This window comes from Staurois parvus, unplaced genomic scaffold (genome assembly GCF_062004578.1).
Source record: "Staurois parvus isolate SC_StPar_1 unplaced genomic scaffold, SC_StPar_1.0 ptg000315l, whole genome shotgun sequence".
NCBI lineage: Eukaryota > Metazoa > Chordata > Amphibia > Anura > Ranidae > Staurois > Staurois parvus.
In genome coordinates, this window is record NW_028318111.1 from 3,324,007 (window position 1) to 3,346,429 (window position 22,423).

General features: G+C 41.4%; 1 protein-coding gene across 10 annotated transcripts in view; it reads right to left on the reverse strand.

The window, feature by feature from the left end:
• R3HDM1 (R3H domain containing 1) overlaps positions 1-22,423 on the reverse strand; it is a 261,433-nt gene that overhangs the window by 68,971 nt on the left and 170,039 nt on the right. For 9 of the 10 annotated variants that reach the window (XM_089683588.1, XM_089683587.1, XM_089683594.1 and 6 more), the window contains 7 exons: positions 12,663-12,722; positions 12,283-12,423; positions 9,716-9,824; positions 9,537-9,632; positions 6,596-6,633; positions 6,453-6,503; positions 6,118-6,344 (listed from right to left, as the gene is read on the reverse strand). In XM_089683588.1, the coding sequence (XP_089539714.1) occupies positions 6,118-6,344; positions 6,453-6,503; positions 6,596-6,633; positions 9,537-9,632; positions 9,716-9,824; positions 12,283-12,423; positions 12,663-12,722 (722 nt within the window). The remainder of the gene's footprint in view (positions 1-6,117; positions 6,345-6,452; positions 6,504-6,595; positions 6,634-9,536; positions 9,633-9,715; positions 9,825-12,282; positions 12,424-12,662; positions 12,723-22,423) is intronic. The other variant, XM_089683590.1, reaches the window with a different exon arrangement.

Below are 22,423 nucleotides of genomic sequence, written 5' to 3' on the forward strand. Positions count from 1 at the left end.
TGTGTGCTGCTCCAAACCCTGAACAATGCTCACCTAAGCCCCCTTGTGATCCTGTGATGTGCATGGGAGCCTTGGGTGTCCTGGGTCTCTCTCTCTCATTGGCTTAGACACAGCAGTGGGAGTCACTGGCTCCCACTGCTGTCAATCACAGCCAGTGAGCCAATGAGTAAAGAATGGGGGGGCGTGGCTGAGTTGTGGCTCTTATAGATGCATAGAGTGGGGCTCGGAAGTTAGCACGCAATAGTGCCCCCATAGCAAGTGGCTTGCTATTGGGGTCACTGTTCAAGGGGGAGGAGCTAGAATCAGGGCTAATCTGTGCAAAAAAAAAATTGAAAAAAATAATACGAACCTTAAATATCACTTCCATGACTGTCAGGGAACTAACATTTCAAGCAGGTGAGGTCAGCAGCATCCTAGATGTCTTAGTCAACACAGGTTTCACTTACAACAAAGTGCAATAATGTGGCATTACCCATAACAGCGGATCAAAAAAGCACTCCAGTGAATGGTCTTATCTGTGACTGATCATTGATGTTTACAGAAATTCACAGTACTCCACACATAGTTGTATCTAGTTCTGACAAAAAAAGTAATTTTGGTTTTGGGAGACCATCAAGGAGAGGACAGTCAACAAATTTCTGATTGGCCTCGAGAGATTTTCCTGCAATGGTTTATTTCTCTGATACCTCTCTCAAAAGCTATTAAAACAAAAATGTACCATTTTCCTGCAGCTGGATTATTTTATGTATGGAGAGCTATTTCTTGGAGAGTGAGATCATGTGAATATACTTATTGGGGTCCCCTTCACCACCGCATTACCAGAGATTTAACAATTCGAGTGGTTAAAAGCAACACTTGGCAGCAACTGGGTAGAAGGCAAAATGATACATCTGGGTAGAAACTTTCATCAGGTAAAGCTAAATGGGACTCAATTTAGAAGCTAGAGAGAGGAGTACAAAATGGAGGCCTATACAGGGTGCAGGCAGATGGATAACCTTAAAAAAAAGCAGAGAAAGCGGCACTGTAGAAGCAGGCGCATCATGCAACGTTAAGCAGTCACAGCACGGCAAGCCAAAAAAAGCGCAAACAGGCAACACATTGCTAAACGAACGTAATAACCCTGCAGACCTGGAATAATATTCCAGGTACAGATCTGCATGAGAACTGAGGGCAACTACTGCCTATCTGCACCTATGTAAACCCTATGTAAGCTTTTAGCTTAGCCAGCTTGTATAATAACATAGGTGGCAAACTAGGCCTGCAAAAAGAGCCCCGCCTTGAACCTTGGCATCTACAAATGGCAGAGACCTATAATCTCATGCATACCATCATGCAGCTTCGACAAGCACCAATAGGATGTTAGTTGTTTGTTTGCAGGTGTTTGATATGACAGAAGTTTTTTTTTTTTTTAGAAAACTATTCTAGGATAGATATGCAAAGGCCTTCAATACACCAAACCGGTAAAGGAATGATAATAAACAATAGTAACAAAGCAGTATGGGGAGCAATAGCACCACAAATCATCTATTATACACATAACCCTCTTCTATCAAAATGGCTGTGGGCAATGATCACTATCAATTTCTGTGCTTTGCATTGCTAAATAGGTTAAGCAGAGTGGTATTACTGCTCTAAATAATGTATTCTGTACTGAAGTGAATATCATCAATAGCACACCAATGTTCTCAAGGTCAAGAAATTATTCAGCTTCTCCCAATACTTATTTTTAAAGTGCATCTGTGCCCAGACTATAGATATTAAAGTATTTATATATTCTTACTGAGCAATAAAAAAAAAAAAAAAAAAAGGCTTTAAAACAAGCCATCACTGACCTTTATGGCTGCAGGCACTGTGGAGTAATTTATAACCAAACATCACAATTGAGACTAATGCTAAACAGGTGCATTAGGGGCACACAACATAAATTTCTGTCTTAAAAGACCGAATAGCTGTGCGTGGCTATATGCCGGTACTCGCGTACAGCAGCATATAGTAAATGGACAAATACAAAGAATAGCCTTGTAGTGCCCCCTTCCCTACTGCAATGGTTGAATGCTCATTAAGGCTAGAAGTAGAGGAATAATATGCAATACATATTAAACATATTCTTTGCTTGGCACTCTCCTCTTCTCTCAGATGCTCCAGGTTGTGGGTGGGCCATCACCTTTCCTATGTACAATGCAGGACTTTTGGTCCTGTATTGTATGTGATGGCATCAAAGTGCAACCACCGGCTGGAGCACCTTATTGTAGAGGCTTTGTGACACTGGTCACACACAGTGTGGAGGAAGCCTTTCCAGGACAAGGGAGAAAAGTATTACACCATATTCCTCTACACTACATGTCAAACACAAGGCCCGTGGGCCGAATCCGGACCACCAGGCCATTTCATGTGGCCCTTGTCACCCACATTGTCCCTGTCCCCACCTTGTCTCATCAGTAGCGAGGACAGGACTCTGGCAGATCCCGCAATTCTCCGTGCAGCTGCAGAGAGGCTTGACCTGGTGCCTCATCCCCCCCTCCTTTCAACCTCAGCAGCTGACAGCAGAGATGATGACAGAACTCCTCCTACGGATCCAGCACCTCTCTGTGCTGCCACAGCACCCCTTTGTCTCAGCACTCAGCAGACCGACAGTTGACTTAAGCCCTCCTCTGGTCCTCCTCCAGACTCTTCACTTTCTGCTTCCCAGCTCTGCCCCCAGCTTCTACCTGGCAGCAGCATAAGGTAAGGAAGGGTGCATCATGATATCTAGGGCGGGTGGGGGACCCTTTACTTCTTATGGTGGGAGGGCTCTTGACATTTGATGTAAGGGGGTTGGGGTGCTCTGGACATCTACTCTTACAGATACAACTGGCCCTTTCAATGCAACCATAATGCTGATACGGTCTGCAATGATATCGAGTTCGGCAACCCTGCTCTATATCTAGGCTTAAGGGCATATTCTACCTTTCTGACATCATTTCATGATACAACTGTAGTTAAGGTTTAAAATGAGACTATGGCATCTCACGGAGCCCCAACTTCAAACCCCTCCCCCGCCAAATCTGAGTGCAGAGTGCTTTTCACCACACATTTCTGTTCATCTTTGAATTTGGCACAGCTTTGTGTCTCTGCACCCGCAAAGCCATGTCAGCCATTCACACAGATTTGTGAATTGAAGACTACAGCGGCAGAGGGTCTCATGAATCACATTGGAGCATGAGAGCGTGATCTGTTGAAAAACAACAGCTTTACTAGCCGGATCATCAGGTGAGAATAAAAGGAAAGAAAGCCTCAAGAAGAAAACTAATGCAGCCTTCACACCCAAGAATTATTAAACCCCAAAAGGAGATATTTGTTCAATTGCAGCTTTACATTGCATTAATGTCTGTAGTCTGGGCACAAGTGTGCTTAAAAGTGCATTCTGAATGAGAGTTTAAAAGCAGATCAACATTCTACTGTGTCACAACTGTCAGTCCTCCTGACCAGCTACCTTCTTTTTTATATCTATCTTCATCTGTGGCGCAGTAACCAGAGTACTGTGTTACAAATGGCAGTAAACACTAAGAGAGACCGTTAAAAAAAAAAAAAAAAAAAAAAAAAAGGTAAATAATCCTAATCTCCTGGTGTAACTCCTGGAAAGTGTTTAAAAAAAAAAAAAAAAAAAAAAAAAAACAATTCAGTAGCCATTCAGTCCAATACAGAGCAATATTAAGGACCAGTGGGTCAGAGCTTGTATTTTCTTTTCACATTGGCTACCTTGGTCATGAGATTTGTCCAGCCAAGGTATACATCACAGTAAATATAGGCAAGGATAGAGGTTTTTAGTAGCCTATAAGAATGTTTAGTAAGGCAAGAAAGAAAGTACAGAAACCATTAACAAATGGGTGCCATCTTTCCTGGATTTGACTAAAAAAAAACCTGATTGATATAGGTTAGGGCAGTGTTTCTCAACCTTTTTCCAGTCGGGGCATCCTTAAAAAGTATTTTCAGTCACGAGGCACCCTGTCCAAGGATTGGTTCACGTTACTGTGTGTCACGGAATGTACGCAAAATCGCGCTCATTCCTGACATACAGACAAATGCTCTGCTCTTTTGGGGTACCCCCATACACTGGCAAACATGGAGTGTTTCTGGTGTGGTGCAATTTTAAAACAAGGGTCAGGGACGAATTTCCCTGCATTTCTGTGGGTAAAGCAGCCCATTGAAATGAATGGGCTGCTCTACACAGCCACACAGATGTGAACCAAGGGCCTGTTCAACTGCAAGGTTGGAGGGCGGTAGAACCTAGCAATTGAACTGCTTTTACCACCCCCAACTGCTTCCCCTTTAGCTGCAGAAACAACAGCTGGGGGTATACACATGCTGTTTCCGCAGCTGGAAGTAGACCTTCAGGTGAATGAGGTTGAAATAAAACCACCCCGCAACTGTGTGGGTATTGCACGCAGTTGTGGAGATGTTGATTTTTTCACGGTCAAAAAGGGTGGTGAAAAGACAACAAATTGCCTCTTTACCACCTGTCAAATGCCTCTGAAAAGTGATCTGAGCGTGGATTGCTTTTCAGAGGAGAAGGAGTCCTTGCTGCTATTATGAACAAGTCCTAAAAAAGCAGTTCTGAAGGGGGGGGGGGGGGTCAAGATTAAAAGGAACATACACTCTCTCACACACACGTGCACATGTACACGCACACATTTACATGGACACATGTATGTTGGGCTTAACTGACAGCCATTCTCCCCACGGTACCCCTGAAGACCTCTGGCGGCACCCTGGGGTGTCGTGGCACCCTGGCTGAGAAAGGTTGGGTTAGGGAACTTGCTTAGCTTTTCCACCTAATTTATTTATACTCCTTTTCCATTAAACATTATTCATATTCTACTCCCACTCTCTAATGAACTAGGATTCCAACCACTCCCCATCACCAAATTGAATATACATACACAAGTGAATTTCACATTACCCCAAGACACTTACTCCATGATAACATTAAAGAGGCTCTCCTAGGTATCTATCACAACTAGTACTCTGTGAAGCAGATGTCAGATGAGGGCTGAGATTTTAAACAAGGCTAAGCTCTGTAGTCGAAGTTAATGAGCTGATGGATTTTAAGCATTGAACTGTCTCCAACGTAATTAGACATTTTCTGCTACGTCCAGGTACAGGGCAGAGTGTGGCCTTCACCGGTTCTAACCGTTGGGACGTGCACAGCACCTCAGCAGCCAATCGCCCTTCTTAGTTATGTGTAAGTTTCAGCCAAAGTGAAAACCGCTTAAAATAAGGAAATAAAATTAAATATACTCCCTCAATTTTTGCCACACTGATCAACAAGCTCTGCACCCCTGAATCCTCTCTGCAAAACCTCTCAAAGGGCAACATGACCAGTCAAAAATAATATCTCCAAAATAAAAGTATCAAAGTCTGAAAAGCTTTGATAAAAATCGATGAAAAATATGTTGGACACCAGCAGGGAGTTTGCTGGAGTTTTACTATGACTTCTCCCTGGAGAAACTAATTTTGTTTACAATAACAATCACGCGATTTGTTTGATTAAATTACTTTGGCATAAGCAATCAATCTATCCTGCCATAAAAAAAAAATACCATAATTCTATTTTCTTGCAATCCCAATAAAAACAGATGCAACTAAATCCTATTAAAGGGATATTCCACTTTAAGTTTTAGGTGAACTTCTGATGGTGTTGCAGAGGAACACAGTGAAAACAGGAGGGAAAAAAAACACACAAAAAAACAAAACAAAAAAAGGGTCCACATATTTCAGGTGGAGAACTCCTTTTAAATCCTAACAAATCTCAATCATTTAATCCACAACAGCAAAGAGGATCATTAAAAGGCCTTTGCACAGAATGTGATCTTTTAAGTGTATAATGTAATTCTATAAATATAATTGCAGTGCTAGAAGGATAAAAAAATGTATGGGGGGTTGCGGGGGTGGTGCTATGCAATCCCTTGCAGGGTATAGCTCCTCTTTTGAATTCTCTTAATTCTACAGAGCCCGCCACAAGACCACAAATAAAGGCATGTTCAAGGCAAGCGCACACACACAAAAAAAAAAAGCATACACCATAAAATATAAACAAAAACAAAATGCCATGGCAGCCTTTGCGCACACCACTGATACCTGTTTTGGAAAGCCTGCCTGTGCTTTTGCTGCTTCCAGAGCTATCTCCTCGTGTCAAAACCGAAATCCCACTGAAGCTGCTAGCTTTGGTGACAGCGGGCTTCAGGTTTCTGATGGAGCTGTCAGAGTCGGTACTGCTCCACGGCCGTGGCTCATTGTACTTCAGGTCATTCTCAGTACTGCTGTAGAGGCTGTTTCCTGATCTACCTGAAGCGTCTTTATTGATCCTGAAATTTACACAACTGGACTGTAAAGATATATGGAAAAAAGAGATCGCAAGGAACAAGAAAGCGCAACACACATGCAGATGACGAGGACGTTAAATGAGCCAATACCTAAATATCTGACGTCTTTGCTGGGTAATATTAGACTCTTCCTCTTGGATTCTGTTGGGGCGTTTCAACAAAACAGTTAATAGTTGGCTAGCAATGTGCAGGAGAGTCATAAATGGACAATATTCACACACAATGCCACCTACCTCTTATCGGTGAGGTAATTCTCCTGAGAACATAATGACTGATGGAAGGATTTAAAGAAAGGAAGAAGAATTACTCAAGATGTAATTGACTGCTGCGCACTAGGAAGGGTAAACAATTCATTTAGATCAATTTAAATGAATAATTTAATAGGGGCTGCAGATACAGAAAACAATTTAGAATGTATTTACAATTAGACAAACTTCAGCATATGACAGATCGAACGAAACAATTGCGCTAGGAAAAAAAACAAAAACAAAAACAAAACCAATGCAATCTTGCAACAAAGGCCCCCATAGGTACCGAATATGAGCTGGTTCAAAGTTTTAGTGTACTATTGCCCATACAAGCCATCTATAATGTAAATGGCATCAGGCGGTGCTCCTAGGTTTTTAACAGGGCTTCCCATTAAAATGTTGAACTTTTCCAACTTAGGCTGGATTCATATGTGTGCACTGCATACTGCCAACATATGGTAACACACAGAATTGACTGCACTGTAATTTCATTCAATCAGAACGGCACCCCAATGCCCTTTGGCAGTGCACCACATAGCACTGATGTGATCTCAGAGTTGCGGTGCTAGTTAACACTCACACACAAAATTTTGACCTCTACTTCAGCCCCACAACTAATCCCTGTCCAAATCTTGTCTTAAAAGTGATGCTAAAGTATTTTTTTAGAACAACAAACCTGTCATACGGACCTGTTCCCATGCAGTGGTTTTGCACAGAGTAGCCAAGATTCTCCTCTTCTAGGGTCCCCCGCTGGCACTTCCGGCCCCTCCCTCCCGTTGGGTGCCCTCACAGCAAGCAGCTTGGTATGGTAGCACCCAAGAAGGACAGCTCCCAAGCCGTGGGTGTGCATGTCCATTCACACACACAGCCGTGGCTCAGCCCCGGCTCTTCCTTCTCCTGATTGACTCACTGGCTGTGATTGAGAGCAGTGGGAGCCAATTACTGGATTCGGATGGGGCTCAGGGAAGTGTTAGGGGAGCTAAAAGAGCTGCTACACATAGGTTTTTTTACTTTCATGCACAGATTGCATGAAGGTAAAAAACCTTGAGCCTTTAGAACCACTTTAAACTGTAATATCTCAATAATAAGCCCCTAACAAATGACACCAAAAAGCAACTAATTCACTTCCTTGTTTTCTCTCAACTCATTGGCCTACCTTTATTAAAGGTCTATCACTCATCAAGTCCATTATGAATGCTTCCAGACTCATCCATGAAATGTTCACAGTCTTCCACTCCTCTCTACCAATCCCTTCACGGATTTATAATCATTCAACCAATAAAAATCAAAATAATATACAAAGCCATCCTCAATTCGTCCCCAGCTACATCGACAATTTCATCTAAAATATCACCCAGACCATCCTCTATGCTCCTAAGACCCCCTGCTTTCTAACTCCCTAGTCATCTCTTCCCAGACAGATTAAAAAGATATAGATGACACTGACTGCAGCACTGAAGAGAAACCATGAAAAACATATGAATTTTAGCAGATATATTCATAACTTGATATATTTTAATATGAATTTAAAACATCTCGTCAAGTATAAACATATAGTAGACTTTTAGACAAGTTTCTGTGTCTAAACACCCAAGGATCGTGTGGACTTTGGGTGTTTAGGTTCAAAGTGGGTCTGAAGGTCTACTGCAGGTACCTTTATGGTCTGACCCTTTTTGATGTTCTATGTACAGAGTCATTTACATTTTTTTTATCATTATTCTATACTCAGTACCCCATAATGACAAACAGAATTTTAGAAATGTCTGAATTTATTAAAAATAAAACCCGGAAAAACCAAACGTAAGCAAGAAAGCTTTTGCAAACTCCAAGTAGACTTTCATGTGTTTTGCAGTGAGGAGAGACTTCCGTCTAGCCATTCTGTCATAAAGCCCAGATCGGTGGAGGGCTACAGTGATGGTTGTCCTTTAGAACTTTGTCCCATCTCCACACAGGATCTCTGTCAGATTGACCATTGGGATCTTGGTCACCTCTCTTACTAAGGACCTTCTCCCACGATTGCCCAGTTTGAATGGGTGACCAGCTCTTGAAAAAGTCCTAGTTGTGCCAAACTTCTTCCATTTGATAATTATGGAAACCACTGTGCTCTGGGGAACCTTCAGAGGTGTGTGCCTTTCCAAATCATGTCCAATCAATTTAATTAGGTGGACTCCAATGTAGGTGAAGAAACATCTTAATTATGATCAAGAGCAAGGGAGGCACCCGAGCTAAATTTCAAGTGTTGTTGCAAAGGGTCTGAATACTTTTCCAATGTGATATTTCAGTTTTTTTATTTTTAATTAACAGACATTTCTAAAATTCTGTTTTAACTTCGTCAGTATGGGGTACGGAGTGTAGATTACTGAGAAGAAAAAAAATGAATTTAAACAAACAACTGTTGTATCAGCCTGCAACATAATAAAATTGAAAAAGTAAAGGGGGTCTGAATACTTTCTAAATGCACTGTACAGTATATACTTGGCAAAATGTTTAAAGAGATGTGGATTTTTATCAGATGTATCCCCCTCAGGGCTACATATAAACGCCCCTTTATCTAAGTAATATGGTTTTTAGTGTTATATGCCAGTAGGGTAACAAGGCATTTTTTTCCCAGTCATCTTAGGAGTTTTGAATGAAAAAAAAAAAAAAACCTGTCGGGGTATTTTTTGGCATCTGTAGTTTGTTGAGGATATTTCCATTTACGGCCCTGTACACAGCGGTCATCTTGTTCTGATGAAAACTCAAAAATGTTAGATTTTTTTTTTCTGACTTCATATATTGTTTAGCCTTGTACAGCTAAAGTACCTGTTCATTTGAAGTTGACTTAAACCTTAAACAAAAGCCCCTGTCAATTTATTATCCATGTTAATTACTAAAAAAAAAAAAAAAAAAAAAAAAAAAATAGTATCACAGAAAATGTTCTGCCTACTTCCTGCGCAAATATTCTCTCACGGGCTCGCTGGTATTCTTCCTCCCGTTCTTCAATGGATTTGCTTCTTCTGTCCTCTTTTAATCTCATCCTCATCTGTGCAAAAAAGGTATATTAGACAATTCAAACAACTAATCTAAGCTTTAAGCAAGTGGCAGCAAAAATATTTCAATCTAGACCTGATTATCATCTTTGTCTAAACTGGAGTTATCCCTCTTGAGAATGTAACGCTTCTGGAAATCCACGCTTTTGTCATCCTTGATATGTTCCTCGAATTTCTGATCAGGGCTGAAAGACAAAAGAACAAATAGCTGACTCTGTACTAGATTCCGCCATATGCATGGTAACATAAAACTACCAGAGGAGGTCAGCAATGACAAGTGACAGCCTTGTTATGAGTTTGGTAGTGCTGGATGGGTAGCAATTAAAGGATAAGTTCACCTTTACAAAAAAAATAAAAAAATTAAACATTTTTGGCAGATAAAATAAATATTCATTTAATATTTCTTTTATTAGGAACCAGAAAACCACTGCACCCATAATCAGCAGATCTTGGGTGTAATGCCACAGTCCTGCTAATTGTCTGCGCAACTGTCTGCCTGTACCTCTAATACGGACAGGCAGTAACTGAATTACAGGAAGGTCAATAAACTACCTACAGAGCTAAGGAGCACCCTGGTAGTCATTGAGAACAACAAGCCGACAATCACAAAAGGCTGTTGGCACTTGTAGTTTTCACAGAACACTGAATAAATGAATGACGCAACTGGGTGGGCGGAGACTGCATTTTTTTTTTTTCAAAAGATTGTGACAGCGAGCGGAGAAAGAAGATCCCCCATTCGCTGTCACAATGGGGGATGGGGTGGGAAGCTGGTGCATCCGTAGAGTGTTACACCCTGAATACGGGTGTAACATGTTACAAAAGGTGAACTTATTCTTGAAGGTTGAGTTGTTTGGTTATGCACCCTATTGGGGATTTATCTGTGCCCAGAGGTCATGTGTGCGGACCACGCCTAGGTCCTAGGCTGCTGAACACCTGATAAATTGTGAGGATGCTGTTCGTGTGTGGTAAGCAGTGCCTATTATATTGTAGCTGCAGTGTAAAAACATAGGTGAGGCTGTAAAAACAAAAAAGTAATACCTCATATCTATGGTTATATGGTGTAACTACAATGACATCCTTATAGGCTCTCCCTCAAGAAGTCCATATCCCCTAAAACACATTGGCTGTATCCAACTTTCATAATCTAAGCGCTTAAACAAGTCACAGATGTATGGCCATCGGTACTGGGCACTCAACACACATGCTAAATAAACAAATACCGTATTTTTCGCTCCATTAGACGCACTTTTTTCCCCCACAAAAGGGGGGAAAATGTTAGTGCGTCTTATGGAGCGAATATGGAGCGGCCGGTCTGGTATTTCCACCGCCGCATCAGAATACCGGGCCGGCCGCTCAGCTCTGCAGCGGGACCTTATGGAGATGACTGCTGACCATTGGGGAGGTGGGGAGCGGGTACCTGAATTTGACAGGTACCCGCTCTTACTTCCGCGGAGTTGTTCTTTGATCTTACCTGTTCCTCTATCCAGCGGCGCGCTGTCTTCCCGGCTTCTGTAGTGTGGGCGCTCGGCTTGACAGTCGGGAGCCAAGTGCGCATGCGCAAGAAGCGGTGCTTTTTGTGAATGGTAAGGCGGGAGCTGGGACACATGACAGATCCCAGAAGCCGCCGGACCAATCACAAAGCGCAAGTGCTTCTCGCTCATGCGCACTGGGCACCCGGCTGTCATGTCGAGCGCTGACACTACAGAAGCCGGGAAGACAGCGCGCGGCTGGATAGAGGAACAGGTAAGATCAAAGAACAACTCCGTGGAAGTAAGAGCGGGTACCTGTCAAATTCAGGTACCCGCTCCCCCCCCTCCCTAAAGGTCAGCAGTCATCTCCTGTGCTGTCCGCAGTCTCTGGTCATCCCTGTGCTGTCCGCAGTCTCTGGTCATCCCTGTGCTGTCCGCAGTCTCTGGTCATCCCTGTGCTGTCCGCAGTCTCTGGTCATCCCTGTGCTGTCCGCAGTCTCTGGTCATCCCTGTGCTGTCCGCAGTCTCTGGTCATCCCTGTGCTGTCCGCAGTCTCTGGTCATCCCTGTGCTGTCCGCAGTCTCTGGTCATCTCCTGTACTATGTCTGCAGTCCATTAGTTCAGAATTTTTTTTCCTGTTTTCTGCCTCTAAAACCTAGGTGCGTCTTATGGTCAGGTGCGTCTTATGGAGCGAAAAATACGGTAAATGACAGCCTTACTTCCTGGTTCAGCTTTATCTCTACCCTTTCCTTGTACAGTGTACGAGTTGGGAGAGAATGTCCAATCCAACGAACCAGCAGAAAAGAAAGCATAGGGGCACTGCCAACAGCAACAAGATTGCATCACAAGGTTTCAACAATACAAAGAGTAAGATTTAGGTTGGTGAATAACAGGATTCTGTAATAATTACTTAAGAAGGTGTATTGGCTTGACTTAAGGTGACAGCCTAAAGGTGTCATTAGCTGTTGATTGGGTAGTGAACCTCACCACTGCCCAGATAGAGCTGAGGCCCAAGCAGAAGCCTGCCAGGCTGTTCTAACCATTTACAAGCCTCAGTTGAACATTATACAGTATATTGTAGGTTAGAAAATAAATGCAATCCTCACTAATCTCCTACTTCTGTCTTTATAATAAAGCCCCCCTGTGATTGGCTGCCCACACTTCTATGACTCACATTCTTGTATTGCTTGTTTTATTCACAATGACAGATTTTCCACTCTGATCGACGTTATGATCAAGGCCAAAATACGCAGCGACTCTGTGCAGAAGCATCCTATGATACGAGGTCATCGGCGGGAACTTCTTGCGTTGTATTCTGAAATTGAAAACAATACTACATGCAGAAACACAAATTGTACTAATTTCCTTTTAAAATACAACATAAAGAAGCGCAGCTGTGTAGTCAACTAGAGAAAACAATCTAAAATTGCTTACTAGCAGAAATCGGAGCTTCTTATTGGATGCGGTGTGTTATACTATACTACTCTGTGGATAGTTTATCCTATACATATACTAAGAATATGAAATGTATATAAAAATGCATAAAAAACTTACTCATTGGTTGCGATGAAATCTAATATATCCTGTTCTAATTTCAGCAGCATCATTCTATCCCTTGGAAGAAAAACAGCAAAGTTCTTATTGTAGCGAGTACATTTTAGAATACATTAAAGCTAAACTGTAGACCTGAACATTTTTATTTATATATACATTTCTCAATGGCCAAAAAGGATATAAATCCACTTTATGGGCACCTGTGTCTGCAAACCTTGGGAAAAGTAGCAGTGATATAATCACTGACTGCATACAACATATGTAGACAGCAGAGCTATGGAAAGGGCCCAGCAGACTAAACCCATGACAGGCTGCCTATAAAAAAACTACAAGAGGGGGCGGAGACGAGACCAGTCACCCTGCACAAGGAGAAGGGGCAGCAGTGAGTGGTCTTTATTACAGGAAGTTCCTGCACAGGAGGTAAAAGGCTTCACACTAAATTACTGCACAGATCTGAAAGAAATACACAAAGTACACCAATATTCAAGTAAGACTAGACATGATGAATGTATTTCGACAATATTTACTGATCCTGGGTTCAGCTTTAAATACATTATTGCCAGTCAACTAATCTTTAACCTCTCGGTTAGCGGTATGATTATGTTCATATTTCTGTGCTCAAAGCGGTACATTTTTTTGCATGGAAATATGTATTTTTTTTTATTGTAGGCCTGTATTTTTTAGGAATAAGTCACTGAAATCTGTCCGAACAAGAGTCTAGTAAACATCCCGGGTAGGATAAAACTTGAAACACGAAATCATAAAATTATAATTTAATAATCATAAAAAAATATAATACATTTTATTCAATAATATAATCAAACCAAAAACACTGAAATGTGAAATAGAGCGCCAAGTTCGCACATCACTGAGCAAAGTCACAAAATTGTTTTCAGTGTCTGATGACTAATTTCCCCCACCAATCATTATCACTCAATTCTGCAAGTGGTTCTGATTTACTATCGCTGTATTCTAGCTGGTCTAAAACCGCTTTTGACCTAAAGGGACGCTTTTTGGATGCAATGGACGTTTCTCTGTTTTCAGGTAGAAAGAACAGTAAAAATGCAGGCAGGGCGCCGGACAAAGCACTCGGGACAAAATGTATGTGAAATTGTTTGATACAGTAATGTTATACTATGTGATTTTAGTGAATGTCACTTTTTGTCATTTTCAAATTTGCCGCCGTTCTGTCTCCCGTACGTCCTGACGCTTGCAGTGGGCGGAACCCAGAAGGCAGACGCCGGCATCAGCCGGAGAACATTGCCGGGGACACTGCAGGAGGGACATCGCAGGAGCGCAGGACAAGGTAAGTGATCAAGGGATCCCAGAGCAGCGCTGCATGGTAAGCCCGAGTGTAGCTCGGGGTTACTGCTTGTGTTACTGAAACTTTACCCCAAGCTACACTCGGGAATACCGCCAGGGAGGTTAAAGCAGAAATACAACCAAACGTAATCCAATAAAAATGAAGAGATCATTAAAAAAAAAAATAGCTTTTGCTGTAGCGTTCTCCTTCAATCTACAGCATTACGGTGCAGTATTTTTCATTCTGATAATAAATGTCAGTCTGATGGCTAGTAAATTTAACCCACTTTGTCTGGGCCTAGGTCACTCTGTACTCCCCTCAGCCCTGCAAAAAAATATCATGTTTTTTGGCTGGACATCTGCTTTATAGATCCAGCACTGGCTAGAGTTCCACTCTGATGAAATAAACCACAAAAACACAACTCCAAGTCTGTGTAGCAGGATCCACTTCACACTCCAATGGCAGGAGATGCTTGCCCATCTCTCCTCCGGAAAGCAGCAGTAACAAAAGGAAATGGCTGCACACTCCGCTAAGAGCAGAACTATTGGAGTGTGCAACCATTTCCTTTTGTTACATCCACTCTAAGAAATGCAGTTGACCAAACATAATATTTCTGTTACTTTGATTTTGTCCAATGGTTCCGTAAAATACAAAAGTGAAAAAAAAAAAAAAAAACACAGCATATTTGCGGCAGAAGCCATCCCAATGTTCCGCTTGCCTTCTCACTTGCTAATTCAATCCTAATCACCATTTAAATTAATATTAATTAGTTTGGTTAATGGCAGAGCAAGAACATCAATTATAAAAATCGTTCAGAGAGGCCGCTTCCTGCACGGATGAAATGCCTATCTGCCCCCAGCCTCCGTGTTACATCCAACGGCTGATGGAGGGGGACTACGGGGACGCCATCTGTGTCCACTGATATATTTATATGTTAAACATGACAGTTAATGTCCGGACAAAAAAAAACAAAAGACATATGCAGTACGTCTCTGCAACACCAGCACATTTCCCAGATTGTATTCCTTTAATGACCCTACAAGTACAGAAAAATACCTGTTGATCTGCCAAAAATTCACTCATCTAAGCCCTGTTGTGGGCTGACAACACAACATTTTTTTGTGGATTGAGTGGTGTCAGCTCTGCCCACTTGTCTTTTGCTAAAATAAAACATTTTCAATAATTCTTTTCACTGTACCCAGATATGTAATAACCTGTATATGTATTGGTTAAACTTTCATAACAATGACTTGATGTCATCTTGTTTTCTTCTGCTATGTGCTTTTATGTACTGTAATCTCAAATAAAATAAAAAAACAGCATGTGAAAATGTGTATGTACTGGAGAGATGTGCAAAATGTTTTTTTTTTTTTTAAATTTGCCTAAACAGACTTTAAAAATGTCCAGTTTTTATACGCTTGGCTTAGTCCTCTATTTACAGTCCTAAACTGCTAATAAAGGATGGTAATGGAGGCAATTGTCTGACTGAGTATAATAGGTGGCAAACTGTAGTACCAACAGAGGATAAGAAACATGCCTTTCACGAGTGTTTTAAATAACTGGAACAGCATTATTATCTGCCTTGTTGTGCTCTCTCTATATACAGTTTTATTGTCACAAATCAGGCCAAATCCTTTTCTAATGGGTAAAAAGCATATCCATTCTAAGAAGTAAGCTTGGTAAAACAACAAAGACCTAAGAAAATCCCAAGTGGACGACCATGACCTTATTCAGTCGGGTGAAGGGATATTATCCACGACTGATCTACAATCTCTTCTATCCAAATGAAAGGATATATGACTGGTCTCCAAACTCCTCTCTCCAGGTGAAAGGATATTGTCCATGACTTATCTACAATCTCCTCTATCTAGGTGAATAAATATATGACTTGTCCCCAATCTTCTCTATCCAAGTGAAAGAATATACTTCAATCTCTTCTATCTGAATGAGAGGATATATGACGGGTCTTCAATCTCCTCTATCCAAGTGAAAGGATATATGTATACGACTGGTCTTCAATCGCCTCTATTCAGGTGAAAGGACATTGTGCATCACTGGTCTCCAAACTCCTCTATCCAAGTAAAGGGATGGTCTCCAATATCTTCTATCCATGTGAAAGGATATTGCCCATGACAGGTCTCCAACCTTCTCAATCCAGGTGAAACGATATTTTCCGTGACTGAGCAAGAAATCTTCTCATCCAGGTGTGTCTGGTCTTCCAAACTGATCCTATTGGACTTCTGTGATTGCACACTGCTGCAATCGTCTCACAATCACTTGTGCACAACTGCAACATTGTGCACGATCAAACACAGAGGACTACTCATAGAACATAAATGACCAACTTCAGAAGTCTACAAACTGCTGAGGGCTAAATTTTTAGTTGTCATGGCTAAAATGAACACAGAAATCTGTGTAGTTTGGGCTTGAAACCATCTCACGTTTTTTTTTTCCCCCCGCAGTGCCACTTGCTTTAGTTTTATTGTACAACAGAAAAAGGTCTAATTAAAGCAGAACTTTAATTAGCTCTACTTTAATTAGACATGCATACAGCCATCTAATATCCATTAAGAAATATTTAAAATTATTATTATTATTATTACTACTAGTTTATATAGCGCCAAAGGGTTTGCTCAGCGCTGTACAATAGGGGGGACAATACATGGCACAGTACAACAACAACAAACAACGTACGAAGGGTAAGAGGGCCCTACTCTTACGAGCTTACAATCTAGGAGGGAGGGGGTAAAGGTACAGTAGGAAGTGGCTGAGGGGGATGAAGTGGTGGGAGGAATGAGGGAGAATGGCCGTTAGGTGAGGGTGGGGTAGGCTTCCCTGAAGAGATGGGTTTTGAGGGAGCGCCTGAATGTGAATAGGGAAGGCGACAGTCTGATGGATTGGGGCAGTGAGTTCCAGAGGATTTAGGATTTTCTAAAGTAACTAATATGATTACCCCATTAGTATCTTTACGTTATCTTCCCATAATACCCTAAAAAGCAAAAAGACAGACTCAGTGGCTTATCAGGCTTTGCTGACTTACAAAATAGTGACAGTCCAATATGTTGGTACTGGCAACGGGAGAGGGGGAGCTTATAGAGTGGGAAAGCTGAAGAAAAGAATCATTGACATGACAAAAAGCATTGTACAGTGGTGTCACCCTACTAAATATTCAGTATATCTGGGGTGTTGGTTTCACAAGAGTGCCTAAAAAAAGAAGTAAATAATTGTAATCTGCTAAACTAGTAGCTTAAGTCAATTAATGTAGATGTAAAGACGGTGATGGAGTGGCAAACTGTAATCAAGTTATTAAAAAATGCAAGCGGTGGGGCTTCCAATTGTTGCCATGTGCAAGCTGCGTTCCACCACATGATCGGGAACCTGGGAGCTGCTGCCAATAAGCAGCAGGGTTGGGGGGGGGGGGTTGGGACATGGGCGCAAAACTGCGTCCTGGGGATGCACAGAGATCATAGCCTGTAGACAAACTGACCAAGCCGGCATGGATCTTCTACTGTGCTTGGCGTTGTTGGTTTCATACAGGAACCAAGAACAACTGACAGGATTACCAGATATTTAAAAACCCTAAAAATAAATTTAAAAAAACTACAGACCCATGTGAAAAAAACCGACATCTATATTTAAACTTCATTTAGGGGGCAACAAACATGCAAACACGTTAAGCACATTTCGACTGTACATAGTTTGACTAGAGTTCCTTTTTACCAAAAACCTATATCCAGCCTATATAACCTATATCCAATCTAAATAAATACATAAGCGTACAGGAATACAGTAGAATCACAAGACATGCATGTATATGGCACATCTATAAAAATCCTGGAATTTATTCTTCTTACTGAGAATCCCAGATTGAATATGTGCTGATAATGGAACCAGCACAGCACAACAGCAGATGGACGAGGAGAAAAAGTGAAGGATCCACCAACGCCTCTTTAAAAGACTAGAGCCAACAGGCTAGTTGCCAAGCAACAATTGCACGATAAATGTCTTAAGGAGGTGTGCTAAAGGAATAATGCTTTAATTTCAGAATGCACAGTAGACCAAAAGGAACAAATCAGTTATCAGCTCACATTATCAACATTAACAACTGACATTTAACAAGCAATTCCAGGTACGGATATTGTATGCATAGTTACATTGGTGCAGCTTGGATCAATTAACTATGTGTAGTATATATCATACCTGGCCAATGCCCCTGGTTGCTGGAAATCACCAAAGTAGGCACCACTACTACATCACATGTCAAGCGACCGTCTTGCTGCATTCTGAACATAGATCAGCATCTCAGCGCAGCTGCCATTTAGAGAATTCTTTGCATTCTCTGAATGAATGCAAAGTGTTCTCTGATTAGACAAGGTGGCGAGAGTGTGATGTCACTGCCCTGCCTCTCCACTTCATCCAATCAGATAACAGGACACACAGGGCAACCAATCAGCATGGGATACAGAAGCAAGTGGAGATCCGTGGAGTAGCGGTGCCTTCTTCAGTGATTCTAGCTTCCAGGTGTATTGGCCAGGTATGGTGGGTATATGCATTGCTACACAGGTCCAAGCTGGACCAATGTAATTATGTATAAAATATCCAACCCCGGAATTCTTCTTTAAGTTGAAATTTACTATGGGTTACTATACGTAGTTGCTTTTTGCATGACAGGATACCGGCTATTGTGAGTTCAACAAATGAAAACAGAACCTTGCATTACAAGTTAAACACATATATACAATCCTATTCTAATAATAAAATAGCCAGGTAACACATTGGGGTTGATTTGCTAAAGGCAAATAAACTATGCACTGCAAGTGTAGTTTCTCCAGAGCTTAGTAAATAAGGTAATGCTTCACTTTGCAAAGAATACCCAATCACATTCAAGGGATAAAAAAAAAAACAAAAAACAGCATTTTCACTTGCACGACTGGATGATAGAAATTAGCAGAACTTCCCCTCAGATCTAAAGCAACTATACTTGCAGTGCACAGTATATTTTCCTTAATAAAATCAACCTTAGACTGTACGCCCCTTGAGGGTTAGGGACTGATGTGAATGTACAATATATATGTAAAGCGCTGTGTAAATTGATGGCGCTATATAAGTACCTGAAATAAATAATAAATAAACCCCCCTGTCTGAATTACCAGTTAAAATTGTATTCTGGAGAGGCAGTTTTTGATTATCCTCAGACTGCAAAACGAGGGCTTACGATGGCTATAAACTCAGATTCTGCTTTGTTAGCCCGAAGCCCAAGCTAAACAGCACAGATGGATGAATCTCCCTCTGTGGCTATTGTATTCTGGACAATGGCTGTAGCTGACTGGATGCAGGCACTGCCAACAATTGTCCAAGGAGTTCCTTCAGTTTTCCAATCAAAGGATGTAAGGTGATGTGGTGGTGACAAAATTTCAGCTGATTAATTAGGAACCAGCCAGAATCAGTTTAGTGTATGGCCAGCTGTACTTTCTGGTTTCATGTAGCCCTTACAGGATAAATTGCCCTTAAGTAACAGGATACACCTGTAACACTGTTCAACAAATTTTTATTTTTTGCCAGTTTTGGAAACAAAAGGATCCATTTCTTAATGAATTTCACATTCTGAGTTCAAATATAACAATGAAATTTGTCAATTGGCTCTAGTTTTTCTGTAAACGGAAAGTTTTCTACTATAGGCGTAATGACTACATAATGCACAATAATTATATAGATAGATGTCTTTCCACAAATATAAAGCAAGTGATATTGACTACATAACAAAGCCTAAATGGCATAATATATTGCATAGGATTACCAAGAAAAATTATAGGCATAAGCTAAGTTGAATAATTTTAATACTTAGGATTCTCACTAGTTTTGTCTTCAGTTTGTGTCGGTTTTGCTTCTCTTGGCTTTTCTCTTGTATTCGAGGAAAGGGCTATCTCTTACAACTGCACGTGACTACACGCTTCAGGTTCTTCCTCACTTGACTCAACCACGAAGGATTCTGGTGCTTTAGGAATTGGTAGCCCCTCTCCATGAGGAACTGGACGTATTGCCGATGGAATATTTGGATAGTGCACAGATAACTTTTTCTTCTTATTTAGCCCTTTTACAATTGGAGGCACCATACAAAAGTAACAATTACTAACATGATCTGTTGGCTCTCTCCAAATCATTGGCACAGCGAAAGGCATAGATGCCTTTTTTCCATTCAACCATTGCTCCAGTGCCGTCCCACAAGAATTGCAGCATATATGTGGTGCCCAGCTCTTGTCCTGGTCTCCTATCTTGCAGCCAAAATACAAGTTGTAGGCTTTCTTAATCATTCCTGTTATCCTCCTTTTTTGTGAGATAAAAGTTATTTCACTGCAGATATAGCAGAAATTATCTGCTTTATTCACACAAGTTCGAGGCATTACTGAGTAGCCTATATAAGCATAAAACGAAATGTAAAGACGCTGTCGAACTACAATCAGCTACAGATACTGCAGCTTTTATGCAGTGAAGTGATGCAATTAAAGGCTAATATTGCATCATCTCAGTATACATGCAATTTTCTATTGGTCACCAGTATCAATTGCGCAATATGCAGCTGAAGTTGCATCATAATTTTGAATGGCTTACGTCATTAGATGGGTGAATATATCATGGAAACTAGAGCCAATCAACATTTTTTAGGGTCATTTTCGTTTTCAGCACCCCAAAATTATGTAAGATTAGCTAATTTTATGCCCAAAACTTTTTACCTGTTGAACAGTGTAATTAGAGTGTAACAGGTTTCTTTTCAGCTGTCCCCCTCACCCCCTGATCCTCCCCCCACACCTTCTGTCCCACTTTAAAAACTGTGTGGCTGTGCAGGGCCCTGCCCGCAAAGCCATGTCATTGATTCACAGGAATCCCTTGAATGAATGAACTACAGGTACCATCTGCCACCATGGGGGATGGACTTGTAGTTTCAATGGACTGCACAAGTACTGGCACAGAGCTGTAGGAAGAGTTTGCAGGAGCCTGACATTGCACCAGTGATCTGCTGTAATAATCATTCCACTCGTAAAGTAAATTGTAAAAGTAGCCCTGATTCTCCTCTACTGGGGTCCCCTACTGACGCTCCTGGCTCCTCCTGCTTTCCAAATATCCCTACTTGCTAGGGGTACCCTACCATATACCAAGCTGTTTGCTAGGGGTGCACTTGTGGGGGCTCAATTCCGAGCCATACTCTGTGCGTCTATGGACATACCCCCCGCTCCCTTGTCACTGGATTTGATTGACAGCAGCAGGAGCCAATTGCTCTCGCTACTCTCACCGAGTCAAATGAGGAGGAAGAGAGAGGGCAGTGCCGCTGCTTTCTAGCATGGCACTGGATCAAGATCAGGCTCAAGTATTTAGAGGGGGTGCGGGGGAAGGGGAGAGAGCTGCATCCAAAATGTTTTTTTTACCTTATTGTAGAGAGTGAACCAAGGTTAAAAAAAAAACACTTTTAGCCTTTACAATCACTTTAATGTGGCCATACACTAGTAGAATTGTATTCAAAATTTTTATTTTAAAAGAACATTTGTACGATCTTTTAATTGTTAGTGGGGTCAAATCAACGTTTGTTGTTGACTGCAGGGACCAGCAAATGTGAAGGAGTGGGATGTAAATTTTTTCTCCAACAAATTTCTAACAGCAAATGTGGTTTTATTTGGTAAAGTCCATTTGTTCTAAAATAAAATGATAAAAGGAAACAGCATTTTAAAGTAATTTCAAATGACATTTGTCAAGTCAATGGATGTACTGAGAATTTTCTTATTAAAGTAACTGGTGCACGGCCAGCTTTAAACTGCACACTACAAATATTCCTGGATGGATCTCAAAGAAATGTGGAAACTTAGAGGTTTCCTTTTATAGGGCAAACATTACTTTCAACCTTTTCTCAAGTCTGAAAAAAAGAAGATTGTGATTCTCATGATGCGATAAAGCACTTAACTGGCAGATGCTCTGCCCCCACCCCCCTCCACCTTTGCTGTCTCAGACACTTGTCTATGGCCAGCCATACTGTCACTTTGAGCGAACTATCAATGGGTATAGTAAATCCCCTGGTTTGTGCCAGATGCTAAAAGGCCAGTTATTGAGGAGTGCTTCAGGGCTGGGGGACATCTCTGGTGTAACCATCCATGACGCACCTTCATCAAGGTTACCCTTATAGCTCTGGTTCTAAACTGATCTTTATACGTCCTTCTTACTGTAAGCTCCCTGGGGCTTTCTGAAACATCTCAATGACAAGTCACAATCACCTTGCAGCTATTCTTTCCAACTACTGCAACATGAGAAACTGCAGAAGACAACACGATCGACAACAGTAATAATTCAGTTGACCAAACAGGTCAAAGCTTACAGGAAACATTCCTTAGCAAAAAAAAAAAAAATAGGCAGACTTGATACATGCATGGATTTAAAGAGCCCCTTTCTCTAGAACATTTAGTTCCAAAGTCTT